Below are 23,782 nucleotides of genomic sequence, written 5' to 3'. Positions count from 1 at the left end.
TAATCACAAATTCAAGTCGATGAGCATATAAGACCAGAGGGTTTTGATTCAGGGGCAGTTATTTGAAGCCGCACGCGGACAATCAAGAAAGAGTTTCCTCGATTAGAATTTCTATCTAACTCAAGCACAACGCTCGCTACTTGATAATTTCGAGATCATCATCGTCGTCATCATTATCATCGAACAGAACTTTCGCCGCATCGCCACCAAAGCTCTCCCTCCCAGCTTCCCTGATCCCCTTCGCAGTAACAAAACGCGTCTTCTTCTTCACAGGCTGCAATCTCTCCCCATCCTTCATCCGTCCCAGCTCTTTCGTAAGATGCCCTCCCCACCCCATTGCTGGGGCACTAGAACTTGTAGAATCAATCCCTGTCCTCTTCCGCTTTACCGGGCCGAGACTCATGTCGCTAGCCTTCCCGCCTAGAAGCCCAAGCTGTTTCGCGTCAGGGCGAGCCTCTGGCTGCCACAGATCAGCTTCGCTCTCCTGCCGTTGCGATTGCTGGGAGCCGGATCCAACACGCATATACTCTGCGCCTAACCCGCCGCCCAAATCTGCCAATTGCCTTTGCAAATCACGCTCCTTCTCCTTCTCTGCCAATCTTTGCCTCATTCTCTGTGCTTTTTGCATTTTCTCCCCGGCTTCTCCTTCGAAACGAACGTCTCCCCTATGTACATACATTGTTGACTGAGTACCTCTATCATATGCAACACCTTGGTTTTTCTTCAGCAGCTCCGATCGACGTTCTGCGTGATTATATATGTCGTTATTGCGGCGACCACCCCTCTTACCAGCTTTAGAGTCGAAATCCATGGTGCTCACCTCCATTCGGGAGGCTTTAGTCCTTTTGAGAGTTTCATTAACATGATATTCGCAGTACTCTGTGCGACGTTTGTCAACCCAGGTGCTGCAAGCATTGCCGTCTTTCTTGATCGACTTGCAGTATCCCAGATCTCGTGCTGTGCCAATTTCTAAGATTGTGTCGTCACTCGAGTTGATGACCAGACTAAACCGTCCTGTGTCTGTCTTCACGGGCTTCATGATGGTCGGGTTGAGGATGGCGACCACTGTACCCGTGGTGAGTTTCCAGTATTTTTGGAAGCCTGTATCAAAGAGGAACAGATCCACCTCCCACTTCAGATCGCAGAGACACTGGATCATGAATTTCTGGCCTTTGGTAGCTCCATTTTTCTGAGGCTTGGGATCGGATTTCGAAGCAAGGACGGCGAGAACGACAATGTCTTCCTCTATCTCAGGCAATCGAAAATCTGGCGCTTTGACCTCTCGAAGGAGATCAGGAAGTGTAAATATTTTCTTGCCCGCTAACGTTCGAGAAACGACGTTATGGGGAATGATCCGTTTTGACAAGTGGAGGGAGGAAAATGACTCAAATTCAACCGGATCGGTTTGTGAGCCGCTGGGTATAGACTGGATTGACGAGGCAGAAGATTTAGGCCCAAGTTGAGAAGAAGGCTGAGAGTCTGTGGACTGTGCAAGTGTCGAAGCGGTCGATCCACCAACATTCCTTGACGCCGAATTCAGGTAGCCTGTGCTTTTACTTTTGTGTAATGTGCCACCGCCAGGGCCTTGCAACCCGTTCAACACTTGGTCTCTGCTAAACTCTGGCACTTGTGGTCGTACTTCTGGCAACGGAACTGCGGCAGACTTAAAGTCTTCCATTTGCCTCGCATCGATATCAAAGGCCCTACTCCGGAGCCTCTTGAGCCTTGCATCTGTTTCTTTTTGTGTGGTTTCTTGATCTCTAACTTTGGCCATACGCTCACTGAAGGAAGTGGCAGGCCTGCTCTGAGATTGCGACGTTGAAGGCACCGGAGCAAACGGATCTTGGTTGGCCATAGGTGACTTGGATCCCCGTAAATAGCCACCAGCACGCTTTACATTCTCCATTAACGCATCCGCCGGTTTGCGGAGACTAGGCGGCGGCCTCTTCAAGGATACATCGCAGCCTCTAAGCCCTTTGTCGATTCCCAGAAGCACCCTACTAGGCGACCTTGTAGGCTCCGGTGCTTGGAGTTTTCGGACCGGCGATACCGGCACATGGATGCTAGCTTGAGACCTGGCCCTCTCCTTCCTCTCTTCACGGAGTCCAGATATATTCGATCGTCCGTGGACTGCTGCTGAGGAATTCGCTCGTAAATTAGGAACCGTCCCAGACCTCGGTATAGCCGCCACGATGGCATCCCCACCCCCAGCTTTCGCTTTCTGTAGTTTCTTAAGCTTTAGTCGCGCTTGTATCTCTTGCAATTTCAGCTGCAACGTCTCCTCGTCCTCCTCTTCGTCGTCGCTGTCGTTTAAGTCACCTGACGCCGTCGCAAGGGCTGCTGCGCCATATTGTCGGTTTCGTGAAGGAGTTTGTTTATCTCGTTTCGAAGGGGACGGCGAAGGTGATGTTCGTTCCCCAAGCCGGCGAAGGCGTTCTCGCCCACCTGGGGTGCTCTTGAGCGCATCCATTGGAGACCTCGGCGGCCAATGTGGTATATCCGCCGTTGCTGGTAGGTATTAGTACATGTAAATAATTCCCGCCGCCGGGATGGGAACAGAGAGCCATACGTTGAGACATATCGCCGAATCCTTCCCTCCATCAATGTATATTCGGATCACTGAGGGGTCGCACCATGCTAATGGGGTGTTGTTGTTTTTGTTACGCAGGGATCGGGGTATAATAAAAATCAATTGTCATTCAAGTGATGCTGAAAGTTGTATAAACTCTGCTCCAAAAAATACACTCAAAATATAAAATACGGATGTAGCTTGGACAACTCCGGACCTCTGCGAAGTAAATATTATATCCCGCCAGCGGTTCGTCAACGGCGGGTTTCAACTTGTAATTTGCTGTTGTTCTTCGTTCCTTCTTGGGGGTCGCGAAAGTTGCGCGGGAATTGACGCGTTTGAGTCGCGTCTCTTATCGTTATCGGCATGTATCAACGAGAACGGCTGTTCGAGACTTCGGCATCAACAGAACCTACAGCACCCATTGTTGAGCGACAGAGGCAATGGCGCCCAGTACGACCAGATCAAAAGCAAAGGCGAAGGGGCCAGCACCCAATACTGGGCCCGGCGCAACATCCGCGACCACACAGAAGAAGCCAGTACGACCCGACTCCAAGAACCCGCCCAAACTCTTCGTCCTCCCCAAGGACACCAGCCCTACAGCTCGAATTGCTACATTAGCCCATCCCAGAACTTCCGAACCGACACGATACTTTATCTGCCCTGAAAAGGGGTTCTTTGAGTTCACAAAAATTGCCGCCCCGAAATCCCAACCTCGAAGTTGGCTGCTCGCTCCTAACGAGGAGGAATGCGCCAATGAAGGTTCTCAAACCACGGGCAATGGGGAAAACAAGGCCGCTGAGAAAGACGAAGGAAACGAATATACACCGTCAGAAGGCTATATCACCTCCTCCGCCGACCTCTTCCTCGCCACGCCCATAGACCCGTTATTCCTCCTCCTCCCTGCCCTCGCTGGCAAGTCTTCCAAGCCCCGAGAAGAACCTAAGCGCCTCTTCCTCGAAGCAGACGACTATCTCGACGTCCTCTCCTCCACCTCGCCCCACCTCAAGTCACTTCTTGGCCAAGACTCTTTGCGCAGCAAGTTCACAGATCGCCTAGGCGCTGTTTGCGACACGGTCGACGCCGGCGAGACCATGTACCGCCTCTCTGAACCTAAACTCATCGCCATCTTAGCCGAGAAATGCGCGGCAGTAATTGAAAAGGGGCTTCCGGCAAGCATGGAAGACTTGCTAGTGAGCAAAGCACTAGCAGTCCCTCTCCTCTCCATAACGCGCGGGGAGGACTGCCCAGATGAGGAACTTGAACTTGCGGACGCGAACAGCAGCGCGACTCCTAAGACCGAGAGCGCCGAGTCGCAAACACCAAGTTCGGCTACAGAAAGCTCTGCAACCCCAGTATCTGAGGCATCCACCGCCCTGACGACGCCTTCGCCAGATGCCAAACCACCAATCGTGGCCCCTGAAGGTGTGCCGCACCTCCTCCGCCTCCGCACCGCCTTCCAGTACCTCTGCTCCTCCTACATACCAGCCGCACTCAGCACCTCACTCGCTTCCAAGTTCAACACCCCCTCCCCCGACCAAGCATCGTCTTTTCGAGACTTCACCCCCCTAGACGCTCACCTTGCGCACCTAGCAAAGCTACGCGCCGACGCTCTCGCGTCGCGGTCCATGAACGACTTCTCCAGGAAGAGAGGTTTCGAGGACGAGGAAACGGGCGAGACTAGGGCGGAGAAGAAGCGGAGGAAGGATGAGGAGGAGAAGCTGGCGAAGAAGAATGAGAGTAGAGGCGTGAGAGACCTCAAGAAGGTGAATGTGAGCGGTATGAAAAAGATGAGCGATTTCTTCAACAAGAAGACCTGAGGGCACCTGGGTGCCTTTGGTCAGGAGTGCTGTGTACGAGTATTTGAAATATGGGCGCCTTTGAGGAGTTTGTGCGGGTGGTTTTGGGGCGTTTGGGCGGCTGCATGAAGAGTATATGGCATTGTTAAATACGTTGTTAGTGTGGAATGCAGAGCAATGACATTATAGTTCCCGATTTAGAACGAGATATATAGTGAACAAGGTCCTAGACCCAATAACAAGTATTTATAATTTGCTACTGGAGAATGCTTCCCCTCATACCCAAAATGTATGAATTATCATGCTCACAAAACAAACCAAACTCCTATTACTACAGTTTGACCTTGACACACTCGTATATATAACATGCTGCCTGTGTCTGCATTAAATAGTCCCGACCCCAAACCCACGATGCTTCTACTCAAGGATATACCCCAGTTCAGCCATCTACTCTTCCTTACTCTCCACAGCCTTCCCACTCTCCTTTATTTTCTCATCTTCCTCCTTCTCCTCTTCAGGTTTGCTGACACTCTCACTTTCCGACGGCTTGACAGGCAACGAAGAAGTTGCATCCTCATCACCCAGGTCTTTGACTTCATCTTTAACCTCCTTGTCACCACTCGTATCAGCAACAGTGGATTCCTCGACCTCAGCATCCGCTTCCGGGGATTCACTGATTCCAACGACCTTCTTGACTTCCTTAGATGTAGCAGCCGCGGTCTCTGCCACAACCTCCTTTACGGTTAGCAGAGGGGCACCAATGGCTGTAGTAATAGGGGAAGTCTCCGTCTTCTTGTCCTCTTCTTCAGGCTCGGTGGCGTCGACATTCTTGTCAGTCGTAACGATCGTATCCTCAGATTTCTTAACCTCCTCCTCGGGCTCAGAAGCTTCACCCTTCTTGTCTTCGGTGGCAACCGCCGCAGCCTCAGCCTCGACTTTCTTCCCCTCAGTCTTCTTCACTTCCTCGGCTTTCTTCGCTTCCTCAGCCTTCTTCAACTCCTCCCGCTCAGAGCTGAAAATTAAATCCCCATCCTCAGGGCTAATCTCCCACACCGACGACACCGAAACCACCAACTTCTTCCCCCCCGTCGGCGTCGGCTCCACCACCTTCGCCACCGCAGCCCTAGCAGGAGCCCTCCTAGCCGGCCCTCTAGCCCTCCCCTTTCTCGCATCAGCAAGCGGCACCTTCTCCTTCTCCTCCGCCACTTCCTCCTTCTCCTCTTCCTTCTTCGGCGCCTGCGGCCCGAGCTTCAGACGCTTATTTAGATCCGACAAGAACCCGCCTTGGAGCACTGCAATCTTGCTTCCCACCGGCCGCGATGGCACGGGGGGCTTCGGCTTCGAGGCTGCAGCCGCACCGGTCTGCGAGCTGGCGGAGTTATTTGACTTTGCGGATCCCCCCGATGTTACTGTGGTGAGCGGCGCGCCCTCGGCGGAGTCTCCAGAGGCTTTCTTGACTGGCCGGCTTGGTATCACTGGTTTAGAGCGCTCGGGAATGGCAGGTTTCGCCTTCAAAATTGGTGAAGTATTTGGAGACTTTGTTGTATCAGTCGCGGCAGTCTCTGCCTTCAAATCCGGCTTCTGATCAGACAGTTTCCTCATCGGGCGAGGCGGAATGGATGGCTTCAGCGCCGCTGCAATGCTGGTAGTCGCGGGCACCTGTTTCTCTTCAAAACCAGCAGCATCACCCGCAGGCTGATCCACAGGCGAAGTCACATCCTCGCTCTGTGGCCCCGACACAGTCGTCTGAAGTAGCAACGAATCGGGTGAGTCTTCCCAAATATCTCTACTCGGGAATCGCTGCTGCTTTAACCCCTCAGCGGCGATCGATGCATTTTGTTCCCAAGGCTGCTTCTTTAAGAAGCTCTCAGTCTCTTTCTTGCTGAATTCCATATCGGCCAACTCCTCCTGTCGACGCGCAAACGCTTGTTCAGGCGTCTCGCCCTTGCGAACTTCCAGGGTTTCTCCGGTGGCTTTGGCGTCTTCGGGCCCTTCTGGCAATTGCGGCGTGGAAACAGTGGCGGTTTGCATATGAGATTCTGGGGTATCCTCCCAGACGTCTTGGGACGGGAAATGGCGGCTCTTCAGCTCTGGGCGAGATTTAAGCTTATCAGCCTCCGTCAGTGGCTTAACTGGTGGTTGTTTGCTCTTATCATCCTCAGGAAACAATGGTTCATACTCCTGAACATCCTCAAGGGGTGGTGAGCGAGGATTATCAAATTCTCCTTGTTGAGATATACTCGGGATGTCCTGACTGCTTCTATGGCGACTTGTCGGCCTACTGCCACTGGGAGACAAGCCACTGCCTTGTCTGCTTCTGAAATAGGACCGCTCATCATCGTAATTGCTGTCTTGTAGTGGTGAAACTGCCGGCTGGAGCTCATGCCCGAGCGGTGTTTTAGCCACCTCGTCCGAAGCCAAAATGGGGACGCCATAACCGCTCTCCGTGATGAAACCGCCCGCACCAGGGGCGTTACCGCCTGTAGGCCCAAGGTTTTCCGTAGACTCTGCGTGCTTCTCGCCTCCGTAGATCCTACTAATCCGACGGTTTGGTTCTTGAACGTGCACAACAGTGTCGTCGTCGTTTTCGCTCGCAAGGCTCGTCTCAGAGGCTTTTTGGGCTGTACGTCCCAGGCTTTCAGCTGATTCAGCCTTGTCGACGGAAGTGGAGCTCTCCTTTTTCAATGGCGAGATATCAGATGAAAGCCTTGGTGAAGCCATCCGTGAGATATATTCGTCTGTGGCGACATAGCCGATTTGCTCTGTCGGGGTACCAATGAGAGCTGGTGAGTCTAGTTAGAAGTGTTAGCTACCGATATCTTGGTAAAAATAATGAAGAATGCGTACCCAGTCCTGAACCTCTATTTCCGGTATCCCTAACAATTTTATTCAAATCCTCGCTGCTCATAGCCCAGTTATTTCTCTCCTCGCCGTATGCACTAAGCTCTTTCTTCCACAGCTCAGGATGCTTCTCATAGTATGCTTGTTCGAATTTATCCTTGGAGATAATCCCATGCCCATGCATTCCATAGCTACCAGGCGGGCCCTCGAAGCCACGGCCGCTCTTTTGACGTTGGTGGCGTGGCCTAGATCCGTCATTGTGGAATCCAATACCTGGTTGGTACGGGGACTGTGGCGAAGTAGAAGGAGCCTGCACCATGCCAGCGTTGGGGTACATAGGCACTCTGTGTCCTACGTCAGGGCCGTCGGGCTGGTCTTCGTTATCCGCCGAGGAAGTTGGGCGTTCCAGCCCAGTCGATCTTGAGCTAGCAAAGCTGTCTTTCGTTCTCAACGAGTGTCTCTCCGGGTCCCTGTCATCAACGGAAACTCGCTCTTGACTCCTCGGCTTTCCGAGACCAAAGGCCGCAGCTTGTGACGAGTCGGTCCTTGTAACAGTGTTGATTTGGTCCTTTGCGCTGGACCCAGGAAGCGATGGCCTAGGAGCATAGAGCTTCAAATCCTCCGCAATATTCCTTGTTTTATTGGGCGCTCCGGGCGAATCTACGGCATCTGGTGTGCAGATTTCCGCATACTCCATGCCCTCTTGTCCAACTGAGGGCATGTGTGTTACGCTCGACGGCCTGGGAGGCGCATCTGACGCAGAGGTATGACCATTCTCCCTCAGATGTGATGCGGTTTTGCCGCTGGCGACGAAGTCTAGCTCGTTGAGAGGCGAGGGTGCGTAGCTGTCTCGCATTGGGGATACGGATCGGTCAGCGCGGCGGTTGGTAGGTCGAGGTGGGATCTTGGGGATGTCGCTGCCCAGTGTGCTGCCGCTGTTCGTGGAAGCTGGCTTCTGGGCTTGGCCTCGCGTCGGGCGGGGAGGGATTTGGGGTATCTGTTGGGTCGCCATGATTGTACGAGTGTATGATGCGTAACTGTTGGTAAAGGGATTCTATGGATTGTCAAGGGACTGTTTCCATAGTCAGCTTGGTAGGTCTCAGCAATACACTGGTAGGCAAGGCACCGTGCATTTAAAAAAATAATGATGAGAACGAGAAAGGCAGTCTGATTGATATGGAGGATTTCAAAAAAGTAGCATTGAGGATGCTCATGAGCGGGTTGAGAAAGTTCAAGATGTGACCTTGGACTTGCTTGGGCCAGACTCGCGTCATGGCTCCAGCTAGGCTGTTCCCAAAGCGGAGCGTCATTATCATCTCCCCACCACTAAAATAGAACTAACCTCTCGAATCACAACGCCCTGAGGGATATATTTCGAATTCCACTGATAAGCACGCAGCGCAACCACTTACCTACATAAAAGATAACGCTTCTAAATGTGATATCGAATGGCGGCGGTGAAACAGGGTGTTAACGCACAGTTGTCATGCTTTTATGGACAAGACTCCATCGAGGTGCGCTGGGCGATCAGAGACGTGTTATATTTCGAGGGAAGACGGCCAAGACGATGGCCAGACCACAGGCTGCTGACCAAGTTTCATGCACATATTCCAATACGGCCAGTACCTCCAATCCGACGATCGCAAGTAGATATGCGTCCAAACTCTCAGACCGCTTGGATAGTTGTAAGAGGTTTATCATCAAGGGGTACGTTTGAGGTCTATCTCACACTATCCAACACTTGTCACATTTCGATTTGATGAGCGTCGATGCGTTTGTAAATGCGTTCGCTGTGTTACCAGACTATGATACTACACGTGCAGTAGCAACTACTAACCTTTAGACGATGAGGTATCGCCACTTTCAGCCATTTACTTGAAGCAATCACGAGGAGAAAGTGTGGCGTTAAGGATCGGCTGGCGCCCGTCTGCCTCCACATATGTGCATTACCAGTTTAGATATCGCCGTTGGATAAGAATATAGAGGCCATTGTAGGAGTTCGAAAAGCTACTCAATATCAAAAAGATGGTCGCCATGAGGTTGCTGAGTTCCTAATTTTCACTTTGATACGCAACAGACATCTGCAAAGTTGCTGCACCAGCATAAACACCCGCTTGCTATAACTTATAACCCGCCGCAAGGCACGGCAGCCATCGAATTCCTTCGAAGAAGAATACAAATACACACGCCTCCAAAAATCCATGAACGCCCATGCTCCAAACTGAGAATAGCCATTCTATACCCAGGCAATGCTCACCATATCAGTCGGTCGTTCCTTGTCCAGCAATTCCAGTTTTTGTCCCCTTTCATTGTAGCCCCCCGCTCACTAACCAGGCGTCACCACTGGGTCTCAAGTCTCCATCCCCCCTCCCTACACAATCATCTGCGCAACGCCTTGTCCGCCGAGGGTCTTGCTGCCGGTGAATGCCTGTCCCTTCAGGCCGGCCGCCGCATATAGCGCAGCCGTAATTGTCAACAGCGCGGCGGCAGCAATGAGAGATGTGACGCCAACTGCAATGCTAATCCATTGGATGGCACCCATGACGAAGTAAATCAAGGCGCGCATGTAGTTCGTCGAGAATCTCCGCATGAATTCATCGAATGTCGACGAGGTAGGGCAGACTCGCAGGAGGAGCGGGATCTCAATGAAGACGATGATGAATGACGATACCCTGTGCAATCTAGTGAGCTCTTGAAGAGGCATGGGGCGGAGGCTGATGGCTTACAGGCAGAGCGCGCTGAATAGGATAATCAGACTGAGGTGGAACATGTTTGCAATGCCAAGCGCAAAGCAGAGTAACATGCAGATTACGCCCGTCCTGAAGAAAGCAATAACCCGTTAGCCATGTCCAAAAGTCGGCCCTCCGGAAAATATGGGAGAGTGAGTCTGATCAATATCCGGTCCCTTGCTTGCTACAAGCTGGTTCTTCGGAAGCATGTTTGCTTGTTGAGCTTCGCTGGACGCACTAGCCCGGCTTGCAAGTTGTCAAGAAGAGAGTCTCTCACCATTGCGCGTATATACCTGTAGAGCAACGTTAATCACCATGGTATCATTGTAAATGAGGTCCTGTACTCACTGAAATTCCTTGTGGCGAATTCCTCTGAGATCGTCATCGTTGCTGATTTCTTTGAAAGCTATTGGGTATCGGTGGCTGTCGCAGTAGTGGATTAGCATCGGCTCGCCAGCTTGCTGATGGCTCTCTGTGTGCCCGTCTCGTCAGTACTCACTATTGTTTAGGTTCTTGGTAAAAGCTGCGGATAGAGCAATAGAGAGCTTTTGGTTGTTTCAATATTCTGTTTACCTATTCAAGGTCAGACTGAGGGTCCTTTTGTTATGCAGCTTCGAGTGATGCCGCGTACCTTACCGTCCCACGCTAAGCCTTTCACGGATTTATGCGGCAGGCACCGGAAATATGCACTCGTCAGTTATTACTTCCTTTAAATTTACTTTTACATTACTGTTTATCTGTTACGTTACAGGCACCAACAACTGAGCTTCGTGTATCCAATGGTGTATATATAATGCTCTGCTGCAAGAAAGTGATGTCGCATTTGCTATCCACTTATACCACGAGTTCTGGAGCTATATACTTTGGGTTAGGCGGAATCTTTGTGATACTGTTCAACAGCGCTTCAGGTCATCAGGCAGAAGTGGTTACGCCTCGCTGTGCATTCTATTTTATGCGGCTTGCGAGAACTATCATAACATTCAAAACAATTCCGTGTTCGTATTCGATATCTTCTTTTATTCGTCATCAAAGTCTGGCTGCACTATGCAAGCAAAGGCACATTACGCTCCACAGAGTAGGTCTTGGGCTGTCTATATTCCCACCAGCCTAGTACTTTTGGTGCCACTAACCGAATACCAGCTTGAAGATGTCGTTGAAGATGAAGTAGCTTCCGGCTCCGTCAGGCCGAAGCTGGAAACACTGGCTGTAGTTCATTGGTCTCTGTTCCTCATCGACCTAGAACAGAATTAGCTCTTATCGAAGAGGCGCAGTTATAGCGATATAACGTTTCCAATGTGCTTGGAGGCGGGGTAACTAACCAACAGAGCACCGGTAACCAAGATGATGATACCACCGCCTTCGGCTGGCTGGGCGTCCAAAGTCGACACTTGATGCTTGACCTTGGCAAATGGGAGAGACTGAGCATTATGATGATTAGCATTAGACCACTGGAAGCGCGCCATGGGCAGTACATACCATAAGCTTCTCAACAATGGGCCCGGCACCAGCGACAGCCGCGGACTCGAAGGTCAACATGGAGTTGTCGCGCTGTGTGAGAACCACTTGTTAGTCGCCTTATCTAGTGAATGGTATTGAAGCATGGGTGCTCACGTAAAGAGGAGCCAACTGCGATCTATCGGTATCGAACTGGTTGTAATAAAACTCCGTAAACTGCTCTGTTCCCAGGACTTAGCAAAGGCCCGTCTGCACGAGGCATCGATTGCGTGAAATAAACAGAGGTATCTTCGCATAGCCAGATTTTGGCCATATCGCACTGGTAATTACTCACTCGCGATTCCTGCAAAGTCTACAACGAAGTGGTTAGCTTTGGACTTCTTTGGCGGGGTTATTTCAGCGACAACGGACAACAGACAACGCAGAGGTGTGCGCTGCCCACTGTCCGACAAGTGCATCAATAAGAGGAGGATAAATGAAATCACTCACCAGCCATCTTGAATGCTGTATCGCTGTTGCGATGGTTTATAAAGCTTAAAAAGGATTATGGTTCTGCACAGATAGGCAGAGTGCTGTTCATGGAGGGGTCCGATATACAAATGAGACAACAAGCTTGTTGTGCCTCAGGTAACAACGGCGCTAGTGACTAGCGGGAAATTATTTACTTATGCCTTTCAACCGGTCATCTTTCTCTTTTTCCCAATCTTCGTTCTCTACAAATTCTCTCCTTCGTTGCTTCCTGGATTTGATTTGTGCTGGACACATTTCAGGCTCAATTAATATTCTCTAGATGGTATGTTTCTGTCCAGCTTTTCCTTCACAACCCACCATATTATGATGATAAAACCTTCCATTAAGAACGGCCAGCGGAATCTTCCATGTCGAGACAATCAATTATCAAGCTCAACAGTCTGATCTATATGCACATTTACACATATTCAAACATATATGTACAAGCACAGAATGCTAACAATCTGTCGCGCAGGTCATTTCTCTCGAGTCTGGTGCCTTCACCGCCTCCCAGAGCCGCATGGGCCTGGTCCGATTCTAAACCCGTATGGTGTGACGGGGATCTCTATTTGGGCACTTTATAATAATGAAAAGGCTTCAAATGATATATTTTATGAGAACTGCAGCTTTCGTGATACCATTATCGTCTTGAGAACTGTTGAAATAATTAGGCCACGTTGAAATAATGCCATTTTACTTTCCCATAAATGTGCATTATGTGGTTCTGAAAGGGTTGAGCTACCGTACTTGGGAGAAAGTGTGTGTACGGAGTACATTACATGATATAAACAAGGTCCACAACTGGCCCGCACGACTATATGCTATACAAGCTGTAATATTGGAATATTTATTCTGATTTGGATGGTATAATAAGATATTGTTTATTTATTACCCGACCAGACAGCTCCAGCTCGTCGAGTAAATGTTGGACAGCCCATCCTAGAATAAAGAAATCGAATGTCCTCAGTCTCGTGGGGTCGTGTCGTCGTCTCACTCTCTCCCTTGCGCTACCGCCGCTGTTTGGTCAGGCTGCACCAGCACCACCTTCGCATCTCGCTTCACCAACTTTGTAACTTCTGCATCTCAGCTGCTTTACCCACAGAGCTTATTTCTCTTTCACAAGGAGCTGAGGCACTCGAACTAAGATTGATATATTGCTTCTGTTCTTTCAGGCTTCACGGACCTCGCGTCCGCACTCCAGCAAGCTCAACCTCGAACTTCAACCTCGCCCAATCATCAGTCCCCCCCTCCTCATCCGAGCCCGCCATTCCACCAAATCATCCTCAAGGCCCGCAAAGCCTGTATTTATTGTAGCGCTGCAGCTGGCTTAGCTAACAGCCAAATGCCTTGCTTCAAAGGAATAGCAGTGTCCGTCCACGCTGAAGGGGCGCCACTTCCAGAGTACTCGGTTCAGAAGCAGTCGCGCGTGTCCCGTGTCAACACCTACATCCCGGTCCCACAAGCTCATGTCCCCAAGGATTCCCTCTCCAATAAGCCGGAACCTTCCCGGTTTGCTATCTCGATCACTCTCCTCACTTCTGGCATAGCTGTTCCTTACTCGACTCCAAAGGCCACTGCCGACAAACCTTACCCGCGTGCCCAGATTGTCTGCGACCCCTCCAATAAAAATGCCGACAAAGGACCACATGGCATGATTGGACCCTATATACCGATTACAAACTCTGAAAACGAAACTATAGCTGCATATATTTATTTCGATGGGCGCCCAAAAGAGGAGGTGGCTACGTTGTTGCGCCCTGGAGAGGAGACATGGGTAAACTCAAGATGGGTGCAAGTCCCAGACTCTGAAGGCGGGGGCCTTGCTGAGCGAGAGTTCCTATTCCGCGAGGTGGGCCTAGAGCGCTGGCTTAATGGACTGGACCTTGATGGTGGCAAAGATGCTGCCGCGAAGCTCGAACGACGCCGGCAGAAATTTGAGAAGAGGCGCAGTCGTCGGCGGACTGGGAATGGCGACATTGACATGTCGCCAACAAAGAAGATGGGAGATGAGGTGTTACGCTATGGAGACAGTGAGGGGCCACCAGTTGAGAAGCTATCTGATGATGATGCTATCTCTGACTGGAGCTCTGATGATGATGCGCCCCCCGAAGCTGCTGGTCAGATCAAAGTTGCTATGTTTAGAGTGCTAGCATCAGGGGAAATCAAAAGGGGTGAATACTCTCCACAATTCGACGCGCATGACGACGATGAAGGCTCTGAGGGCGGCAACAAAGACGCAAATGGAGGATCGTCCGAAGCTGATATCGATCACACGACAAGCTTTGCTAAGCCCAAAACTCTGGATCCAAAATCTATCAGCACACAAACAGTTACTGGCATTGATGGACCTGACAAGCCATACGCTGTCTTCACATTTTTCTACAGGGGCGAACGTAAGTATTAAAAACACCCAAATCTTGAAAATGCATAGCTAACTGAATATAGGCCAGCTGCAGAAGATGGGAATACTCGACTCTTCCAAGCATGCGAAGACAACTCCAGCTGCTACCAAGCGTGGATCTACACAAATGGACTTTTCAAATCTCGGCCCCTTGAAACCAGGCGGCACGGTTGGCTTTTCCGCCTTCAGAGACACAGAGGACTGGGCTCGGAAGGCTAAAGCTAGAAAAGCAAGCAACGGCAGCATACTTGAAGACAGCGACGATGATGATGAAGATATCGACATTGTTGGTAAAATGGAAGAGGCCGATGATAAACATGTCAAGGCCATGCTCAGCCCAGAAGACGCAAAGTACTCTGGAGAATTAGCTGAAGGCGTTGGCCGAATTAAGGTATGCATTGAGCACCCTCCTCCTCCTCAATAACAACAACTAACATACCTCTCAGCTGAAGCGCCAACACTCCGCCGACCCTTTGGGCGGTGCTCGCCAGTCCCCTGTATCCACCGGCACACCCTCAGGAACAGTGACACCCCCAGCCACCACCGAAGCGCCCACCGCAACCCCCGCCATGGATATCACCAACAACATATTCGGCAAGACCACACTCCCCGATGACTCCGTCATCGGCAGCCCCCTCAAGAAGCAGCGCGCCACGACCTTCAGCGCCACGCCCGAGGAGGCCAAGACCCTCCTGAACTCTGCGGGCGTCCCGCTGCCGTCTGGAAACATCCTCAGTCTTGCTGAAGCGGCTCATTCAAACACTGCCCCTCTACCACAACTGCCCATGGTTAATTTCCCCAAGGCCGAGATGGAGGAGGAGGAGGAGCTGTAGATGGGCGCTTTGAGGAGCAATGAATATATCTCCTATCTCCTTATTGCATCGACACTGGCGTTGTTGGGTATCTATCTATATGGGGTGTGATTCGGCCTGAATGGTTTTCATGAGAGGGCCGGGGGGGGGAATTTGACCGTTGGAGGAATGCTATTGCTGTTTTAGCTTCAGAGCAAGTAACTATTGTTGGTTGGGTGGGAAGGAGGGGGGTCGCTTAGAAACACAGATGAGATGGGGAGACGTGCTCGCAAGCAATGTAGGTAGCATTTTGTATTATACCCGGCGAGAGAAGTGCAGTGGAGAGATGGGTCTCCGAATAGATTTAAACCCGCTGGTTACATTGGCATCAGTGATGAACGTATTCAATCGGCAAAAAACTCCATTATATTTTACATAAACGGTTACACCCACCCACCAATCCCAAACTCCCATTAGACCCCCTCATATAAATAAATAAAAACGCAGCAAAAGAGCCCCAGTCCCAACGCCATATGTGTGACATCCATGGGTTCTATCCATCCCCCCCACCCCGCGCTGCCTAGCCCCGCTAACAGCAAAGCAAAAGCCCCGTAAAAGAAACATACATCCCCTCCCGAAACCCCATACGCTTTGTTGTCCCGCTCGACATTACTGAGGGGCAAAGGCGTCCATTATCGTTTTGAGATATGCATTATCCACCGTTTAAAACCCGACGCTCGCTATGCAGGGAACCAGACTCTCTCCAAATCTTCATGTCATGCGCCGCCAATGGATAGTAAGAGTTTTTATGTAAACAATTGAAAAATCACAGCTTTGTGGAAAGTGCATGCTGCCTGCGATCGGCAGGCAGCATGTATAAATCGTATCCTTTGTTTCCAGAGTATGCTCGAGTCAACAATAGTCTGGTGAATCAGAAGAGAGCGTAAGGGAACGCCTTCAAGGATTACGTTGGGTCAACGCGGCGAATCGTTCGGCGACCTGGAGAGGTCAGTTATTACTCGGTGCCAAGGGAACGCATGATGTGAATTACCTCTGGTGCGGATTTGATAAAAGGGAGGTCGAAGAACATGTATTTTTCGTTCTTGATGAGCTCGAAGATTGTGATGAGCAGGCCCCAGGGTTGTGGCCAAGGGCCAATGAGTCTCTCCAGTAAAACCCGAGTTATTTGTTGACGGATATCAGACTCTTCCTGGTCATTCATGTCATTGCCAAATACATCAAGTAAGGACTGGCTGAAATAAAGAGTGTGGGCATTGGGGAACCGCAGGTGGTTGGCCATGCTATTCACGAAGTAGTAGCGTGTCTCTGAGCTCAGCTCGTGGATAAGCATAGTCAAGAGAGCTGAATCAGGAGACCCTTGGATGAAGATTGGCCCGCCTTTCTGAGCAGCATTTTCTATTGCTTGCATACCCATGTGCAATACGATTGCGTCGATAAGCCCCAAGTCAACGTGAATTGGTAGGTATCCCGCTGATGTATGGTGGCTCTTCTGGCGCTGAATTACATGTACAATATGAGCGACAGCATCTTCAGATGGTCCACTTTGCAATGCCTGGTCGACAAGATCCAAGAGCCCGGCTTCTTTCAAGGGCGCCTCCGTATTAAACGCAACGGACGGAGGCTCGCGAATGTCCTCAACGCGGTCAATCTTGAGACCGGCCTGCAGAGGATCAGGCATTTTGGAGAATGCCGATGGACCTGACGTCAAAATCATATTGTGCAGCTGAATGCAGTGGGGAGGAATAGCAGCACAGAGGCGAACATGGTTGCCCGATAGGAACTCTGGGTAATCATGGTGCAGGACCACAAGAACCTTGATTGCTCCATGGTAAATGTCTTTCGTCACTGGCGATATATGGAGCTGCTTAAGAAGCTCTCCCAAGTATAGCATCAGGCACTCCAATAACTTCACGAGTGGTTCCCACCCACTCTGCTGCTGCAATCGAAACATGTGAGGCATGAAGTCTCTGTGAGAGATGAGTCCCACCCATGCGAAAACAAATCCGGGGTAGCGCGATGGTTGCAACTTCAAGAATGCATCGGCAAATACTTGATAGAATCGATTTTTGTCGGCTTCTGAGAATTGTGGCGCAACAACATTGAATTCGTGCAACATTGTCGAGAACAGCCTGAAGAAAACTTTTTGGTTGAAACCTTCACCACGCATGACGTGGTGATGGTTCAAAACAAGAAGTATGAGAGACAAGATGGCCTCAAAATAAGCCACCTTATCACGCTGGACTTCGCCAGGTCGTTCGTCAGATCGCTTCACCAGGCGTACAACCAACTTAGCCAAAGCATCAATTGGGAGATAGGCGTCATTGGCTAAGCCGTTGTTCTGGAAGTGGTGATCGAAACGATCGACAGACGCATCAATGCAAATACGTAAGAATAAGCAGGTATTCTCTTGATCGGTAACAATCTGTTTGTTGTGGAGTTGCTCAATGAAGTTATTGGTGATGCTGTCAGTGGCGCTTGCGCTGTTACTCAGGTTGACCCATTCCTCGAAGACGTAGCCCATCTGGTCCTTGTGAGCCTGGAATTTGTTGTCGCTATCACTGGTCAAAGTCTGCATTAGGCCAGATGATTTTAGCTTCTGGATAAGCTGCTTGCCAGCTTCCAAATCGGGCTCCTCGCCCAGCCACTGAGCAAGAGCTTCAAAGCTTCTTGCAAAGTCTGTGAATAATGCGACAGGTCTATCAACCAGAAGCACTCGGCCTGTGAGCGCCGACAAGAAATCAATTGCTGACACCTTGCGTTGTTGCAAAGCTTTGGAGGCAGCGATATCAACGCGTTGCCAGTCGAGAAGCGAGATGTCCGTATTGATCAAGGACAGGACAAGTGGGACGCTCAACAAGCGTTCATCGGGCTGCAGGGCAATAAACATCACAACATGCCGAGCTGTGCCACCGTGCAGCTGGCAAAGCATATCTAGAATGTGCACCAAGCTCTCAATGGCAAGGTCACCCTCAGTAGCTGGCCTGAATAGCAATTGCAGAATATGGTCTGCAGTGAACCTCGAGGCCTCATCAGACACTTGAGTGTTCCTAATGATAATTTGACCGAGTGCATCAACAATATCAACAATAGTGTGATGTCGAGGCAATTCAGAGTAGTGCTGCTCTGGAGAGCTGCTTGCTGCCCTCAAGAGCTCATCGAGTAGTTCTTGAATTCGGTCCGCAAGATTTCTGTGGTCAACAGGAGGAGCTGGAGATCGTCCGTTAGTCAACGAGGCAGCCGGTTGCCCATATGTATGCGGCTGACTGTTGAGAAGCGGCATTACTGGGGGTTCTGCCAGCGTTGGCAAGTTCCCCACAGATGGATATTGGTCCTGGAGGACGTCATTTGCTATGGAGCGGCTGGCATCCGATGCAGACGTAGCATGTGCTGAAATGCCGAGAGGGGCTATGCGAGGCTGTCTGGCGAACTCGTCGTATATAGCCATTTGTTCTGAGTTGAGTCCTCCCGGAGTGCCAGGTAATAGCTTATACGGGTTTGGAATGGTCATTGCCCAACGGCTCAGAGTAGGGTCAACGTATGGCTCGGTAGGTCTTGAAGCTCGCCATCTGCGGCGCGCCTCAATTTCTGACTCGATCATATCCTCAATCTCGGGAACGGCACGCTCCTCGGCCTTATTCTCAACTTGCTTGCAGGCCATATCAAGGTTAGAGTTGACGCACATGATAATGGTCCCTTCTGCTAAGCCCTGGTTCATGCTCATAGAGGCTTCGCGAATATAATTATTCATGCTAGCTCGGAGAGGCTCCTTCGAAGTAACCAGGGCAAGGCTGCCAGCAGTTTTCTTGACCATAGCAATAGCAGCATGTCGTAATCTATTCTCATCGCCCTCAATGGCAAAATCCTTGTGGATCATTTGGGCAGTTGAGATCGCTGCGATTGTGACTGAACGCTCAACAACGGGTGATATGATCTCGTGCACAGCACGGGTAATCGCTGTTCGAACAATATCTTGCAGGCGTGGTTGGTTAACCAGATCATTTGCTGGGGGGTACACCAGAAGAGGACCCAGGTCGGGAATTGACGAAGTTATATCCTGCGGCGAGAATCGGCCGGTGCCAACGCCAGGTGCGATACCATTCATAGAAAGGCTATCAAATCTGTCGACAACATCAAGCGAAATAGGCTCGGTTGGTTCATCAATAGCTGGCAGGCGAGTCTGAATGTCCGTCGAAGGCTCTATACTCTTATGGTCAAGGTTCAAGCCTTTGCACAAAACTTCTATCTCGAATTTGAGGTTAAGTTTGAGCTCTGCGTGTTGGTAGAGTTCAATGAGCAGGTGTATGATGTCCATCAGCCAAGGGTTGGGAGGTTGAAAGATCGTCGACGATGCGCCTTGCAGCAATACCTTGCATACAAAGGGGATAACAACGATCAAGCGTTGAGTATCGAAAGCTTCGAGGAGCAGCTGCTTAAACGCGATATTCTTGTGCTTTATCGGCTTATCCTGTGCTAGCGTCAAGGATCCCAGCCATCCACCCAAGTTCTTCAGGTGAGCGCGCTCGGTAGACGACTGCATAGTGGCCTCCGCATTAAGCATTCGGATCACACTAACATAGGTCTCGCGTAAGACTTCCGACCAAAGTGACTTGTTTCCGAACAGGCGTACGAGGTCAAGGTAGAGCTGGTGGTAGTTTGGCTGCATCTTTGCGCGCTCTTCGACGAGATGTCCTGCGAACCATTGCTGATGCCTCTCCTCGATGACATCTTTAAGCTCTTTGAATTTCGTCTCAAGATTTCTCTCTGTGATATTGTTCAACACAAATAAAACCTTCTCTTGGGTGTCGTCCGACGGGTCCTCATAAATACTGTTATATGCCGGCTGGTCAACGTGTAGCGCGTTGAACGGCGCAACACTTGGGTCAGTGGAAAGCATGTCGTCAAAGTTTCCATTCGGGATAGCACCGCCATTAACGGAGTTGTCGGCGGACAAGTCGTTCGCGTTGCCGCTTCGTGACAAATCCGCCTGCTCACGGCAGACTTCATCAGCTCTAGCCCAAACATCTGTCCCTTGAAGTCCAGGAATTCGCAACAGATGCCTGCAGAAGCCTGGCCACTCTCCAAACCTTTCGAAAGTTTGCTTCAGTGCCTCCACACCAAACTTGTACATTGGCTGGTCAGGAGTATTATCTTTCACCGCGTCCAAAATCATGCCGAGGGCAACTTCCAATGGTAAATCCGGCAGAAGCTTCGCCTTGATGATTCCACCGAACAAGACGGCGGTCGTTTTGAGCGCTTCCAGAGGGTAGGTGCTATAGAGACTATACTCGTCAAAAAGTCCATGAATCATGCAGGCAAAGACATCCTGATCAGAGGGGTTGCGTGACAGCTTATAGTCTCTGAGGGCTTCGACAACAGCTCGAACTTTAATTTCTTCACTGTACATGCGCTTGTAGTGCTCCTCCATTTTCTCGTTGGCTTCGATGGGTAGCGAGTTCCTTTCACGACCGTTCTCATCGATAATGTCATCAAAACCCTCGCCATAGTTGACCAGCCGAGGGTAAGCCGTGATGCATGACCGTTGAAGCGCCATCTGCTCCGTGCTTAATGATCGAGGCAGGATACTGGTCAATATATTCAAAAGCGCTGATATCGTCCTCACAGGTAGCATGACACTTGTAGGCTGCTCCTGATCAGTCCTTTGCACCTGAAGCTCATGCTGCGCCTTAATGCCGAGGAAGTTAAGCAGCATCTGTGCTAGTTCGTCGGGGTGTTGGGAATGCTTTTGCTGCCACTGATCGAGCTCGAGTTTGCCGCTCGCATGTGCCCAGGCAGCAAGATCCAAACCAAATCCATTTAATATTAGGAGGTCATACAGCCAATTATGTCTGATTGAATGCTCAAGGATCATAGGCAGTTCGAGTGGTGTTCGCCCATGCGTCTCAATGAGTCGCCCGACGAGCCAATTCCTGTCTTTATTCCAAACCGAGAACAACACAAAGTCGTAATTTGGGTCGATTTTGTATAGGAAGCGATCAAATAGAGAGTTAAGTGTATCAGTCGCCAGCTCCGGCCAAGGTTTTGGCACACCAAAAGCAGACACCACGAATACATCCAAGTTCGGTACAACAACCTCTTGAAAGAGTCGCTTGGCTTCAGGAGTGTCGGAGGCAATATTGGATTGCAGTGCCACATGAAACACCGCTTCCAGCGCAAGTACAGACACCAGGGGGTGTCTCACGGCGCTTGCTGCACGCTCTTGAACATTCGACATCGCTCCTGCGAATTCTGCAAGAGTAAAGGACGGCTGCAACCCCGGAATAGTGCTTGCATCTAGCTGTTCCGGATTCAATGAAGCATAGGCATTGATGAAAGACAACTGGGTTTCTGAGTTCTGCCAACGGCCACCCCACAAGCTTTGCACGTCGAAAGAGCTGTGGTCGTCGGCAAGCGGTTTAAGGGCTGAATAGAGGGCAAAGAACTGATCGGAAGAAATGCGGAGGCCTTCTTGATCAAATTGTGCCACGGCGCGTTGCCAGTTAAAGCTCCGAGGTAGCTCCTTTCGAAGGCTCTTGACGAGCACCGGCGTCGAAAATCGAGGTGTGCGGCTTATTGCTGTATATAAAAGGGCCATGCCGACTTGTTCTTCATCAAGCCGACTAATTCCCATGCTGCGAATGTATTTTATACACGTTTCCTCATCGGCCGTAAAGGCAGCCCCCATCCGTCGAATGTATAATATGAAAGGGCTGTGGTTGAAAAAGGGTTTCATTAAATATAGCGCTGCTAAAATTTCGACTGGAAGTGTGTCCTGTTCCGGTTGAGAGTATCGATATCGTATCGCCATCGTGAAGTCGGCCTTGGCCCCATCGTTGAAGTTTGGCGGGTGCTCTTGGATAAAACGGTCGATTATGGTTGCCACAAATGATGCTGTCATGTCTCCATGGAGATTATCATGTGGTGAGGAGAGGGTTTGGAGGAATGATTGAAAGTTTGCAGAAAGTATGGCATCGGCTGTGACGTGTCAGTGGTTTGCATTGAGGGTATCGGTTGGGACTATCGAACCTTTGGTCTTTAGATCTGATCGCGAGCATTGCTTGAACGCTAAAGCTAGGATTGTCTTCTCGAGCGCATCCAGCTTAAAGTGCTCCATAAAGGTTGACAGATCGAAGTCGCGGAATATATCCTCATTCGCTGTTTCGATGGACTCGGCGATCTTCCCAGCTTGGTCGACATCATGCGATACCTTTCGGACCTCATTGACCAGGATTTGGTAGTTTCCGGGGTTTGCAACTGATCTATTCACGCCAGGGAATATCTGTGGCGCATTACCAACAACCAGTCGGCTGAAGTATTTCTGGAATACTTCCATGCCGTGGTCATCGATCAGCTGCAGGAGTTTAGTTAGCGCGGCGGACGTGTTTAAAGCGAGAAGTCGTGACAAAAGCATACCTTCCTGAGCTGTTCTGCTTGTGCTTCCCACTTTGTTCTGTCCTTATCTTCCTTGATGGTGCTGAGGAGTAGGTATACTTGTGCGACGACAATCTTCGTCAATGAGTTCGAGCCAGTCGGGGTGCTTGGGCTTGGGCCTGCGCTGAGGCCTCCAGTATGTGGACCGTGAGGCGAATGGCTGCTGGCTGTTATGATACTCTGCGCGGGCGAAGGTGTATATGTGCCGCTCCGATGATGAATTGGGACCATCGAGTAGGGCAGAGGTCCACTACACCAAGGAAGCTTCCCTCTCGAACCTTGCAGTTGTCAGAGGATAGAGACCAAGTTGTATGGACATGGGATCTGGGATCAGATAAAAAGGGTGGCGGTGAAGGATGCCGGTGGGGGAGCGGTCGGGATAGTGGATTGAGAGGGATGAGGATAAGGCTTTGGAGGAAGGGCGAGTGAGGTTAGAGTGAAGTGGTGTTGTACAGTCGCGCTTGATGAGGCTTGCTCCCTAACCGAGCGTCTGCGCTGGTGTACCTACCTGCACTAACTTAGTGCACTAATGTCGGATGACTAAGCAATCTAATGGTCAACAGTTTTAGATTGGCAACGGCCATTCTAGTCACGTGCTTATGTTATGGTCCCTGCCACGTAACCCTTATAGTAAGTTGGAACTTACTATAAGGGGTTGTCAGGGTTTATTCTTTGTATTTTAGCAGGCTATCAGAAGCCGTTTGGTTTTCAGTCGCAATCTTTATTTTAGTACATTCCTACCACTTGGTATCACGTACTACAGTGTTTGGCATGTTACAAACGGGTCAGGGGCGAGGGGCGAGGGGTGCGTGTATTCACTATCAAGCCTTCAATTTTGAAAATCTGACATTTTATACCATACTGATAGGGGCCTTGTATACTACAGTAGTTTGTTGGTTTTCTGTATATATATACGTATATATATCATGGATAATTTGGCTGTCTGGAATTTAATAATAATTACATACCACCAATTATTATATTTCCCATGGATTTAAATATAACCAAGTTCAGCTGAAACTCCGGGTTCGTTACCGCACAAACAAGAACCGTAATGACAATATTATACAAAAAGAGCAGACGAAAATAAATACCAATAGATCATATATAAGGCAAAGCTAACGTTGAAACATGATACTTGGTCAGGAGTTGGTGGGGTTAAACAACCCCTATGTTAATATGTGGAGGGTGGTCTGGTGGTCACGAAAGACCGGTTGCTGGGGGAACAACAACCCAAG

At 50.2% G+C, this 23,782-nt stretch overlaps 7 protein-coding genes across 7 annotated transcripts; 2 read left to right on the top strand and 5 right to left on the bottom strand.

Moving 5' to 3' along the window:
* Positions 1 to 51: 51 nt before the first annotated feature.
* On the bottom strand, positions 52 to 3,513 carry VC83_00966 (uncharacterized protein). Its single transcript, XM_024464652.1, has one exon. It carries the CDS (start codon positions 2,468 to 2,470, stop codon positions 137 to 139), a length of 2,334 nt encoding a protein of 777 aa, XP_024327798.1. The 5' UTR covers positions 2,471 to 3,513; the 3' UTR covers positions 52 to 136.
* On the top strand, positions 3,013 to 4,635 carry VC83_00965 (uncharacterized protein; the record flags this gene model as incomplete). The annotated part of the gene is made up of 1 exon (XM_024464651.1): positions 3,013 to 4,635. The coding sequence occupies one exon, from the start codon at positions 3,013 to 3,015 to the stop codon at positions 4,387 to 4,389; it is 1,377 nt and encodes a 458-aa protein (XP_024327800.1). The 3' UTR covers positions 4,390 to 4,635.
* A 180-nt stretch (positions 4,636 to 4,815) lies between these two features.
* On the bottom strand, positions 4,816 to 8,221 carry VC83_00964 (uncharacterized protein; the record flags this gene model as incomplete). Its single annotated transcript, XM_024464650.1, has 2 exons — positions 4,816 to 7,160; positions 7,216 to 8,221. 2 exons carry the CDS (start codon positions 8,219 to 8,221, stop codon positions 4,816 to 4,818), a joined length of 3,351 nt encoding a protein of 1,116 aa, XP_024327799.1.
* Positions 8,222 to 9,580: 1,359 nt separating this feature from the next.
* TVP18 (Golgi apparatus membrane protein tvp18) lies at positions 9,581 to 10,323 on the bottom strand (the record flags this gene model as incomplete). Its single annotated transcript, XM_024464649.1, has 4 exons — positions 9,581 to 9,881; positions 9,936 to 10,028; positions 10,216 to 10,231; positions 10,287 to 10,323. The coding sequence occupies 4 exons, from the start codon at positions 10,321 to 10,323 to the stop codon at positions 9,581 to 9,583; spliced, it is 447 nt and encodes a 148-aa protein (XP_024327795.1).
* Positions 10,324 to 10,676: 353 nt separating this feature from the next.
* Positions 10,677 to 11,957, bottom strand: NTF2 (Nuclear transport factor 2). Its single transcript, XM_024464648.1, has 6 exons — positions 11,883 to 11,957; positions 11,728 to 11,745; positions 11,550 to 11,614; positions 11,415 to 11,486; positions 11,258 to 11,356; positions 10,677 to 11,174 (listed from the first exon to the last, which is right to left on the bottom strand). Exons 1-6 carry the CDS (start codon positions 11,887 to 11,889, stop codon positions 11,064 to 11,066), a joined length of 372 nt encoding a protein of 123 aa, XP_024327794.1. The 5' UTR covers positions 11,890 to 11,957; the 3' UTR covers positions 10,677 to 11,063.
* A 751-nt stretch (positions 11,958 to 12,708) lies between these two features.
* Positions 12,709 to 15,506, top strand: VC83_00961 (uncharacterized protein). The gene is made up of 3 exons (XM_024464647.1): positions 12,709 to 14,296; positions 14,349 to 14,695; positions 14,751 to 15,506. Exons 1-3 carry the CDS (start codon positions 13,246 to 13,248, stop codon positions 15,135 to 15,137), a joined length of 1,785 nt encoding a protein of 594 aa, XP_024327797.1. The 5' UTR covers positions 12,709 to 13,245; the 3' UTR covers positions 15,138 to 15,506.
* A 67-nt stretch (positions 15,507 to 15,573) lies between these two features.
* VC83_00960 (uncharacterized protein) lies at positions 15,574 to 23,005 on the bottom strand. The gene is made up of 4 exons (XM_024464646.1): positions 22,527 to 23,005; positions 22,140 to 22,464; positions 16,147 to 22,088; positions 15,574 to 16,094 (listed from the first exon to the last, which is right to left on the bottom strand). Exons 1-4 carry the CDS (start codon positions 22,773 to 22,775, stop codon positions 16,053 to 16,055), a joined length of 6,558 nt encoding a protein of 2,185 aa, XP_024327796.1. The 5' UTR covers positions 22,776 to 23,005; the 3' UTR covers positions 15,574 to 16,052.
* Between the last annotated feature and the right edge of the window lie 777 nt (positions 23,006 to 23,782).

Source organism: Pseudogymnoascus destructans (genome assembly GCF_001641265.1).
Source record: "Pseudogymnoascus destructans isolate 20631-21 unplaced genomic scaffold scaffold_2, whole genome shotgun sequence".
NCBI lineage: Eukaryota > Fungi > Ascomycota > Leotiomycetes > Thelebolales > Thelebolaceae > Pseudogymnoascus > Pseudogymnoascus destructans.
This window is presented reverse-complemented; position numbering and strand designations above follow the sequence as displayed.

Bases quoted from the DNA above. Each gene is read 5' to 3' on its own strand.
- VC83_00966 (XM_024464652.1), bottom strand. From the start codon at position 2,470: ATGGATGCGCTCAAGAGCACCCCAGGTGGGCGAGAACGCCTTCGCCGG.
- NTF2 (XM_024464648.1), bottom strand. The intron at 11,487-11,549 runs GTGAGCACCCAT...GTTCTCACACAG, and splicing joins CGCAGTTGGCTCCTCTTTAC to CGCGACAACTCCATGTTGAC. The intron at 11,175-11,257 runs GTTAGTTACCCC...ATTCTGTTCTAG, and splicing joins TGGTTACCGGTGCTCTGTTG to GTCGATGAGGAACAGAGACC.
- VC83_00961 (XM_024464647.1), top strand. From the start codon at position 13,246: ATGCCTTGCTTCAAAGGAATAGCAGTGTCCGTCCACGCTGAAGGGGCG. The intron at 14,297-14,348 runs GTAAGTATTAAA...AACTGAATATAG, and splicing joins ATTTTTCTACAGGGGCGAAC to GCCAGCTGCAGAAGATGGGA. The intron at 14,696-14,750 runs GTATGCATTGAG...CATACCTCTCAG, and splicing joins AAGGCGTTGGCCGAATTAAG to CTGAAGCGCCAACACTCCGC.
- VC83_00960 (XM_024464646.1), bottom strand. From the start codon at position 22,775: ATGGTCCCAATTCATCATCGGAGCGGCACATATACACCTTCGCCCGCG. The intron at 22,465-22,526 runs GTATGCTTTTGT...AAACTCCTGCAG, and splicing joins AAGCAGAACAGCTCAGGAAG to CTGATCGATGACCACGGCAT. The intron at 22,089-22,139 runs GTTCGATAGTCC...GACACGTCACAG, and splicing joins ATCAGATCTAAAGACCAAAG to CCGATGCCATACTTTCTGCA.